The following is an 11,142-nucleotide window of genomic DNA, read 5'->3' as shown; positions in this document are numbered from 1 at the left end:
TGGGCACCAGCATAAAGATCATTGGGAAATTCTTAGCCAAAACCAACTTTGGCAGTTGGTTAGGGAAAAAAAAAACAAAAAAGTTTTGGTTCTATCACTTTGACTCCTAAATTTGTCTCATTTGTCCCTGGTATCTGAGCTTTAAAAAACAAAACAAACCCCCAAACAAAAAATCCAACTTGTCTTGGGATTCTGTTCAGTTCAGTAATCATGGGGCAGGGGACCTACTTTGTCACAGGCCCAGGACTATTTTTTTTTTTTTAGACCACTTTATTGAAATACAGTTGACCTGTAAAAAGCTGTACATTTAATGTATACAACTCAGTGAGTTTGGGGTTAAGTATACACATATGAAATCACAACCATGAAGGCCATAAACATATCCATCACCTCCCAAAGCTGCCTCCTAACCTTAGCAGAAAGTCAGCCCTCTGCTTGGAACAAAGTGCATACCCAAGAACAAATTTAAGTGTGTTCAGTAAAGATAAAAGGCTGCTCAAGTCAATGGAAGCAGCAACTGAAAAGGACAGCTCAGGTTGTCACATAGTGATCAGATGCAATGTCTTAACAGTTACATAAATAGAAAAATTCACTTAAATGCAGTTTGGTAGACAGTCTTTTGGGGAGGGGATAAAATCTTCCATACAGAACAGCCTGTGAGTACCCTTGATCCATTTCCTTAGAAACTGGCAATACCTTCTACTTCCGTTGGCATCAGGGACTATTTGCCTTATTTTGGCTAGATCTTTCCCAGTTCTGTCTTCAAAAGAGTTAGTTACTAAGAGATACTTAACCATCACTTTTTTCAGGTGACTGAAGGAAGTGGGAACATTAGTGTTCGTAACAAAACAGTCATTGCACTTCCACGTTTTTAGAGGGCACCCTTTCCCAGAATAGCTACTCAGCAGTGTGAGAAGGGCTCTTTTTCATCCAGCTTTGGCCAAGAGATATTACCTGTTTGAAAACAATAACAAAAAGGAATGTTATAGTTGAGCCTGCTTTCCAACTGGCTCTACACTGAGCTAACTGGTTTGTCATGAAAAATAAGGAGTGGAAATAAGTGTAGCTATTACACTGTTTTTCTAACTATGAGTATCTGAAAGAACCAGTTATAAGTGAAGCCTAATCAATGCACACTTTTCAGTAAGTAGCAGAGACAGGTTAATTAGACATTTATATGCATATGGGAGAGGAAGGAGAGACTATGACTGTGAACTCAGTTTTTCCCAAGAAGCAAAGTCTGACACAAGGTTCTATTTGAGAAACAGCATATGTGATCAATGGATGTGTCTGCTGAAACAGCAACAACTATCAAACACTGAGATTGAGAGATTATAAAATCTTATTTCTCTCCACAGTTAACTGAGGTGGTTCAGTTAATCAGAGGCATGAGCTCAAAATTTTTTTAGCTTTCCTTCCCATCCTTGCTTCAACCAGAGCTTTTCTTTAATTGGTTGGTCTTGATCAAAGAGGTATTCCCTGAGCCAAAGGACTGATGTTTGTCTCTGGAGGCTGCTCAGGATGGTTCTCCACTGAGGGACATCTCCTGAACTTGAAGCTGGCACTTGGAAAGCCATCTACCTGGAGTGCTTAGGCTAGTCCCATTCCCCAATGTCCAGAGGGGTACAGCAGCTCTGAGGGCTCACCTATCTGCAGTTCAGCTACCCAAGGTTCTGGGTTTTACTATTGGCCCAGAGTTTTAAAATAGTTACAGTGAGGTTTAAAGATGCAAATCTCCACACTAGGGGTTGCAGATTGATCACAGGATGCACCTGGCTTGCAGCAGGTATGTTTTATTTTCATGGTATTTTATTTTTTTAAATCTTGAATTAACACTTAAAATTTGGGAAATAGCACACAAAATGCCAGATGTCCAGGTTCTCTGGGAAAATGGGCTCCCATTCCTGCCTGGCACTGAATGAGAAGCAGTGCATGCCAGCTGCCCCTTTAGGCATAGCTTGAGCTCCAGATTTGCCACTCTACACATCTCTCCCTGCCTTGGTCCTGTTTCTGTTTTGCTCATTCCTGTTAACACCTGGTCCCTAGAGGTGAATGTGACCCCTGGAATCTACTGCCACCTTAGTGTCACCACCTGTATATACTTTGTTTTTTGTTGTTATTAATACATGTTTTTTTTTCAAGAGGGTATTAAATTGTTTATTTATTACACATGATAATGGATGATACACAACTTCATTCCCGTCTGTATCTGGTACCATAATCCAACTTAGATATATTGCATAGGATGTGCCAACAATCATATATTAATAATCAAAAAACTCCATGACTTGGCTTGGGTGACCCTTCTCACGGTGAACTCCAGGTCACAACACAGTAACTGTCAGTTCAACTACACCAAGGTTTCGGAAGACAGTAGCTTCTCCACCAAAGCAGGTTGTAAATAAATTTTGAATGGAACCTGGCATCACCCTGAAGGAATACTAACTTCACACTGTTGGGGTAGTTTACCAAATTGGCTTCAGGGTAGACTAACTTTACACAGCACATGTAAAAAAAAGACACATTTATTCAGCGTCATGATCAGACTATTAAGCAATCAACACCATGGGTGCAAAAAAAAAAAATCTACATTAAAACCCTTTGTTGGAATGCTTTACACTTCCCACAGAACAGAAACTAAAATAACCTGTTATACAATTAGTCACAAATACAGTCCTCAAGGTTTTTTTGCCCATACACATGAGTATTGTCTAAAACATGTCTCCTTTGTAGCAGCTAGGCCCTGCTACCACTGTGCTTGGCTGAGTTCACAAATCTGTTGTAACCTGTAGCTTCTCTGTCACTTCTCTGGCTCTCCTCTCCTGCTAAGCTTTGTTTCCTGGCAGTAATCAAAACCTTCTGCCACTGCCAAAGCTACTGCTGCTGCTGGAACCGCCACAGTCACCTTGGTTTTGGGGTTTGGCAAAGTATTGGCCTCCGCCACCATAGGTGCCAGAACTTCTGCCTCCAAAGTTTCCTCCTTTCATGGGTCCAGAATTTGAAGATTGATTGTTTTAACTGCCAAAATCATTGTAGCTTCCACCACCTCCAAAATTGCTTCCATCATTACCAAATCCATCATAGCCATCCCCACTGCCACCATATCCACCACCACCGCGGCTGCCACCAAAGCCACCTTGACCACTGAAGTTTCCTCCACGACCAAAGGTGTCATTCCCACCAAAACCACCTCCATGACCACCACCAAAGTTTCCAGAACCACTTCGACCTCTTTGGCTGGATGAGGCACTAGCCATCTCTTGCTTAGATAGGGCTTTCCTTACTTCACAGTTGTGGCCATTTACAGTGTGGTATTTCTGAATGACAATCTTGGCTACAGAGTCATGATCATCAAAGGTTACGAAAGCAAAGCTTCTCTTTTGCCACTGCCTCAATCAGTCATGATTTCAATCACTTCAATTTTCCCATACTGTTCAAAATAATCTCTTAGATGATGTTCTTCAGTGTCTTCTTTAATGCCACCAACAAAAATCTTTTTCACAGTTAAGTGGGCACCAGATCTTTGAGAATCTTCTCTTGAGACAGCCCTCTTTGGTTCCACAACTCTTTCATCCACCTTGTGTGGCCTTGCATTCATGGCCGCATCCACCTCCTCCACAGTGGCATATGTGACAAACCCGAAGCCTCTGGAGCATTTGGTGTTTGGATCCCTCATTACCACACCATCTGTGAGCGTTCCCCACTGCTCAAAATGGCTCCTCAGACTCTCATCGGTTGTTTCAAAGCTCAAACCTCCGATGAAGAGCTTCTGCAGCTGTTCGGGCTCTTTGGGTGACTCTGACTTAGACATGACGGCAGTGGAGGGTGGTGGTGGAGACGCCAACGATGCTTACTCGGCGGCGTCCACAAGCAGAAAGGAGTAATCTCCATGTGTCTTTTTTATTTCCAGTTTTATTGAGATAATTGACATACATTGTGTAAGTTTAAGGTGTGTAACACTGATTTGATACATGTATATATTGCAAAATGATTACCATGATAAGATTAGTTAACATCCTAGAGTCACCATGCTGTACATTATATCCCCAGGACTTATTTAACTTATAACTGGAAGTTTTTACCTTTTGACTTCCTTCACCCTTTTGCCACTTTCTTGTCAAAGTGCTTTCACATAGCAAATATGGGCCTCACAGTTCCTACTGCATTCTTAGTTTACTGTGGGACAGTCTGTTAAGCCATTTTGGGAAACACATACCTGGGGGAGCCACAAAATACTCCTCCACAACGCGATGGGAGTTTTGTAGTAGTTCTTCAGCACAGTTGCCTTCTACCACATTGTCGGATCTCAAGTACAGACATCTACAAAACCAGAAGTTTAAGGTTACCTTCTCAGAACATGGCTTCTAGGGCATGGGTGGAGAGGGTCAAGTACGGGAGAACAAGGGAGCAGCATATTCTTGAGTTATAGTCACTGCTCAAAGATGGAGGAGTTGTAGTCAACAGTAGACCAAATAACAGCCTACCATTTATAGATTCTCCCAAGAACCCTGTGAGGTAAGTGGTAATTATTCCTCAGGATTGATATGTTTAATATTTTTTATGATTACTATGGGTAAGTTGCTTTTGGCGGAGATAGGTAAGAAGGCAATTACAGTATAATATATTAAATCTAACAGAGGTAAGCAATGCTTGCCAAGGGACTAGATAGGGGGACCTAACCCAGCCTGGGTGAGGGACAGGTCCTCAGAACAGGTGATGTCACTCCTTAACCACGGTCAAGGAACAGCTGGGTTGGGACTTCCCCACAGGTCCAGTGGTTAAGGCTCCGCGCTGCCGATGCAGGGGGCCCAGGTTCAATCCCTGGTCAGGGAACTAGCTCCCACATGCCGCAACTAAGAGCTTGCATGCCGGGCTTCCCGGGTGGTACAGTGGTTAAGAATCCGCCTGCCAATGCAGGGAACACGGGTTCGAGCCCTGGTCGGGGAAGATCCCACGTGCCGGATAGCAACTAAGCTGTGTGCCATAATACTGAGCCTGTGCTCTGCAACAAGACAAGCCACTGCAATGAGAAGCTCACACACCACAACGAAGAGTAGCTCCTCAGTGCAATTAGAGAAAGCCCACGCGCAGCAACAAAGACCAATGCAGAAAAAATAAATAAGTTAATTAAAAAAAAAAAAGAGCCTCCATGCCACAACTAAAGATCCTGCACACAGCAATGAAGATCCCATGCAAGACCCGGCATAGCCAAATAAATAAATATTTTAAAAATATGTATACGCTTTAGGGCTTCCCTGCTGGCGCAGTGGTTGGGAATCTGCCTGCCAATGCAGGGGACACAGGTTCTAGCCCCGGTCTGGGAAGATCCCACATGCCGCGGAGCAACTTAGGCCCGTGAGCCACAACTACTGAGCCTGCGCGTCTGGAGCCCATGCTCTGCAATGAAGAGTGGCCCCCGCTTGCTGCAGCTAGAGAAAGCCCTCGCACAGAAACGAAGACCCAACACAGCCAAAAATAAATAAATAATAATTTTTAAAAATATATTAAAAAATATGTATACACTTAAAAAAAAAGAAACAGCTGGATTGGGAGGGTGATGGGAAATGAGCAAGGTGCAGAAACTTGCTCAAGAGTGGTTATAAATAACTTAAGCTGCTAAGTGACAGGACTGGGATCCGAGCCCGGTTCTGGTACCCCTAAGATGAGTGCTTTTTTCATCGCAACCACCTTTGTGGATGTAAAAGTACCTGCCCTTGCAAGATGTACCACGAACATAGCTCAAGAATCTCACACTGTTTTCGGGGCTTAGTGGTTTCATTAAACTATCCAGATGGCAAACTAGTGAAACCAAACAGGAGTTGAACACATCTGTGGGGCTTCACTACTGTTTTAAGGTTTAAAAGTGCATGACAAGAGGTTTGAGTTGGCTTCCAGATACCTGGGCTGAAAAATAAGCAGTCTGCTCAATCACTAAGAGGGTAGCAGCCAAGCTCTTTCTGCTCTGAGCCAGACATAGACTGCAGGCTAAACCTAATGGGACAATGGGGCAGGGTGTGACATGAACATCTGGGTAAAGGCTGCATAGAAGGCCAAGTTGTAATGATAAGATTCTTTTAGGAAAGGATTGGTTCTTCTATTTCTTTGGGGCACCCAGCCCTGGGCAACACATGATAAACACTTATTCATGGTACAAAGAGTGGAAAGCTGGACTCTATTCCAGGACTGGCACCGTCCTAATGCGTCACCTTGAACAAGTATGATCTTTCTAAGACCTTAAGCTTCTTGCCAAAAAAAGTGAAGGTTGCACTAGATTTTTTTTTTTTTTTTACCATACAAGGATTATGCACTCATACTCATTCAAGGAAACTTGGAGAACAAAAATAAAAGTAATCTGCAAAGGTGACCATTGGACTTTCTGGGGTTTATATTTCTGTTGGGCAATATAACAAAATGGCTAAGAGACTGGGCTCCTGAATCACTGCAGAATTCAAACCCCAGAGCTGCACGTGGCCTGTATGCAAGTTACTTATCCTTTCCATGTATCAGTTTCCTTGTTTGTAAAATGCTTCAGAGAATTGCTAGGACAATTAAATGAAATGATGTTTAAAAAGAAGGTCTGGTAGTGCTGGGCTTGCATTCTTAGGGCAACAGGAGGTGGGCGCTGAATAGCACCTGCTATTTTTTCAAAAAGTGTTTGTACACCCCGGGTACACCTCAGTCCCCACTACTCATTCAGAGAATACCTATGCACTTAACCTGCTATAATCACTCACAACCCTCCCAGTCCATAGGGACTGGAGGCTGCTAATTGTTCCTGGGCGCTTGGAGATTTTGACAAAAAAGACTATACTACTGCCAAGAGGTGGTTAAAATCTACTGCTTCCCAACAGTAGGTAGCAATTGATTTGTTCACTCATTTGGTAATTGGGTTTCCTATTAAGTGACATTTCCAGAAAGACAAAATTCACCTCTTTAAATATCACACATTTCCACCTAATTACTATTTAAGATGGAGTTGTTTGTAGAATAAATCCACACCTCCCTATTTTCTTAAACATAGGCTACTGAACACAGGGTCTCTGAGGGTGGCACACCAAGCAGACCCCTCACTTGGCAAGTCGCTTAACTTTTCTTGACCTTGGAATCATGCATAAAACACCAAACAAGACCAGATGAGCTCTTTAAGTGCCTATCAGTTTTGACTGACTGTCTACCTCACCTCATCTTTCTCAGTCAGGGTTCTATTATAAGAGCGTTTAGTCCAGATACGTAGGACAAATTCTATGCATCTGGGCTAGTTGTTAGTTATGTACCATCCTTGGGAGACTTGAAAAAAGAGTCCATTGATCTTTCTGTGTCCTCAATCAGATGAAAGACCCCGGTTGAGAAAACTTTTGACTGTGAATTAGAAATCCCTGCCCTCTAAAGCTCACAGACAAGGCACTTAAACCAGTAATTGAGGGAAATGTATTTAATTTCGTGGAAAGCACTATGGCAGCATGGCAGAAGAAGTGCCTCTGTGAAGGTTGCAGGCCCTTGGGCTGACCAATGGAACAGTTCTGCTGTTGTATTAGTTTCTTTCTGCCTCTTCCCTGCTATCAGGCTGCCAGGAGTTGTTTCTCTGGGCACCACTCTACTTCCATCTACGAGCCTTTTAATTTATTTCTAGTTTCATGCGGACTGAAATGAGAGCTGATCGATTTGGCAAATAAGGCTCTGAGGGACATCCTAAGCATTGAAGTTATTTGGCTGCAGTCAGAGATGTCACCTGAGTCAGTCTCTGGATCTGAGATGAAAAAGGATAAAGTTTCTAGGGGCTGACTTTATTATTGATTGATTGATTGATTTTTTTGGCTGCGCCACGAGGCTGGTGGGATCTTAGTTCCCTGACCAGGGATTGAACCCGGGCCCCAGCAGTGAAAGCACCGAGTCCTAACCACTGGACTGCCAGGGAATTCCTGGGGCTGACTTTAGAGGGCATATCTAGAGCAGTATTTGAGAGAAGCTCTGAGTTCCAAGTCCTGGATTCTCCTCTTAATATCTGTGAAACTTTGGCGCAGGTTACATAACCTTTCTGAGCCTTGGTTTCTTCATCTATGAAAGAGATACTAGTATTTGCCTTTCAGGATTATATGTGATTACTGAGATATAACGCATATAAAATCGTAGTGCTTGGTACATAAGCATGCTAATGCTTTTTAGCTCAAAACAAATGATAGGTTATTAATGGGCCAAGAGATTTCTGTTAGCCAGTCAGGACCTTTACAGCTAGTGCGGCTATCACCTACAACTATTTAACACTTCTCTTCACTTAACTGGGTTCCATTTCAAATGTCAGTGAAGGCAGTACATTCAAAACATGAAAATCCTACAAATGTCACATCTAAAATGGAATCATTACCCCAAACTGGTTTCCTAATTTATGGCAAGATTGCAAATCACTGAACACTAAGTCACTATTCCAGTTACCAGAACCAAATCTCTCTTCATCTCTTCCACAAACTCTTCCCTGAGTAATAGTTGCATTTCTTTATAGTTACCCTCTAGATGCCCTGAGAAATTCTGACTGCTCTTTGCACTCTATTCCCACTTTCCCGTAGATAATAAAGAACATTCAACAAACATTTACTGAGTGTCTGCTCAGTGCTAGATGAAGATGAGCAATAACAGACATGCTCCCTGTGAGGTGGACGAGCAGTAGGAGAGGGGCAGAGAATCAAATATCAATTAAATAGATGTATAAATACATGTAAAATTACAGCTCTTTTGAATACCATGAGAGCCACAGGTCCTGAAAGAGAACCTGACTCAATACAGAAGAATGAAAAGTTCCTTGAGGAAGTGGCAGTTGAAATCTGAAGAAAGGAAATTAAGTAGGCAAAAAAAAAAAAAAGGAATGTGGGGACTTCCCTGGCAGTCCAGCGGTTAAGATCCCACGCTTCCACTGCAGGGAACACGGGTTTGATCCCTAGTCAGGAAACTAAGATCCTGCATGCCGTACAGTGAGGCCAAAAAAAAAAAAGGAATGCATGGGCTGAGATGGGGGTAAAGGCAAGAGCCCAGAATTCTAACAAGGGGAAAGAATGGAGAGCTCTGGGAAAGCGATGTCTTGAAGAAGTGGGCAGAAGCTTGGTTAAATGATGCCCCACAGGCTATGGTGAAGCTTTCCTTTTTATCCTAAAGAGCACTAGGAAGCCACCTGAAGGGCTTGGGTAGGAGAATGACATCAGATTTCTGTTTTGAAACACTGTAACTTTGGGCAAATTGGTTAACCTCCCTAGACCTAAGCATCAAGATTACAAAATAGAGGATTTGCAGGAATCAAAGACTGGAGTGAGGGCTTCCCTGGTGACGCAGTGGTTGAGAGTCCGCCTGCCGATGCAGGGGACACGGGTTCGTGCCCCAGTCTGGGAAGATCCCACATGCTGCGGAGCAGCTGGGCCCGTGAGCCATGGCTGCTGAGCCTGTGTGTCAGGAGCCTGTGCTCCGCAACGGGAGAGGCCACAACGGTGAGAGGCCCATGTACCACAAAAAAAAAAAAAAAAAAAAAAGACTGGAGTGAGACCATGAGGCTAGCAAGCACTTTACATGAAGGTTATGGTTACAGATAAGTGTGTCTCTCCCTACCGGCATTGACTAATGGCAGCTTTCTTTCTCCCACCTGTACCAGGAGTTTATTTTTAAAAATTCCATCAGAAAAAGGCTAAGACAGAGTTGTAGACTGCCCATATCTTTATAGGCTACATACCCATCCTTTCTAAGAAGCTGCAGTCCCAAACAGCAAACAAGTCTGCTTTTCAAAAAAGATCATTTTCTTTTAAAATGTATTAAGATTTGGCAAAAATTGGTAGAGGTGGGTAGAGGCTGCACCCTTTTAGTATTCATAAGCTGCTTTGTCAAAGACCCACCCCTCCCTGTTTCATTACACTACTCCACTACTTGGGTTATTACTCTGCCCCCTTAGGCATTTGTGTTTTGGGCCCTAGGTATAAAATGAAAAGTTAAAACTTCCCTCTAGGCTTCCCTGGTGGCGCAGTGGTTAAGAATCTGCCTGCCAATGCAGGGGACACAGGTTTGAGCCCTGGCCCAGGAAGATCCCACATGCCACGGAGCAACTAAGCCCATGTGCCACAACTACTGAGCCCGCGTGCCACAACTACTGAAGCCCACGCGCCTAGAGCCCGTGCTCCGCAACAAGAGAGGCCACGACAATAAGCCACGCAGCGCAACGAAGAGTAGCCCCCGCTCGCCACAACTAGAGAAAGCTGGCATGCAGCAACGAAGACCCAACACAGCCAAAAAACAAACAAAAAAACTTCCCTCTGCATTCCCATCTTCTTTAACACTAACCATCGTTAATAGTTTCTTGCATGCCCTTTCAGGGAACAAAACAAAACTTAATGCATACACCAGAGTATATAAAATAGATTACACATAAAGTATCGATAATATCATACACGATATCCTGAACTTTGCCTTTTTTATTAAGTATATCTTGGAGACCTTTCCATATCAGCATATAGTTATTTCATTATTTTTAACTGCCAAATATTCCAGTGTACTATGATGATATATTTAGCCATGAAAGACACTTAGAATGTTTCTGGGGTTTGTTTCTTTTCTGTTGTTTTGTATTATAAACAGATTTGCATACCCTGGGCACTTGTGAACACATCTTGATGTACTTTCATAGATATTTCCATAGGGAACCACTAGGTCAGAAAATATGTACATTTAAAATTTTTGAGACAGGAATTCAGCAGCAAGGAAATCAGACATGAGCTCACATTCTATTAACAAGAAACATTACAAATCAACAAAAATAAGATTATCAAGAAAAATATTAGAAGAAAACCCTGGCACTTCCCTGGTGGTCCAGTGGTTAAGACTCCGCGCTTCCACTGAAGGAATCGCGGGTTCGATCCCTGGTCCGGGAACTACGATCCCCCATGCCGCACGGCCAAAAAAAGAAGAAAACCAGATAGGATAAGGAGTTAATGCAAAGATCCTAGAGGAGCAACGAATCTGGCGTGTTGGTGAAACGGTAAAGAAGCCAGTGTGGTTGGAATGATAAAAGCAGTACTTCGGTGCGGTAGGGAGGGACTCTAGGAAGTTGGGCCTCGAAAGTGAAGCTTAGCAGTTCGGATTTTGTTCCTAGTTACACTGGGAGCATCGAGGATT

General features: G+C 43.1%; 1 protein-coding gene across 1 annotated transcript in view; it reads right to left on the bottom strand.

The window, feature by feature from the left end:
• Positions 1–565: 565 nt before the first annotated feature.
• GATC (glutamyl-tRNA amidotransferase subunit C) overlaps positions 566–11,142 on the bottom strand; it is an 11,181-nt gene continuing 604 nt past the window's right edge. Inside the window, exons 3-4 of the mRNA XM_007448186.1 lie at positions 4,217–4,320; positions 566–954 (exon numbers count right to left, since the gene is read on the bottom strand). Of these exons, the coding sequence (XP_007448248.1) occupies positions 902–954; positions 4,217–4,320 (157 nt within the window). The 3' untranslated portion in view covers positions 566–901. The remainder of the gene's footprint in view (positions 955–4,216; positions 4,321–11,142) is intronic.

Source organism: Lipotes vexillifer, unplaced genomic scaffold (assembly GCF_000442215.2).
Source record: "Lipotes vexillifer unplaced genomic scaffold, Lipotes_vexillifer_v1.1 scaffold236, whole genome shotgun sequence".
In the NCBI taxonomy this organism is placed as follows: domain Eukaryota; kingdom Metazoa; phylum Chordata; class Mammalia; order Artiodactyla; family Lipotidae; genus Lipotes; species Lipotes vexillifer.
This window is presented reverse-complemented; position numbering and strand designations above follow the sequence as displayed.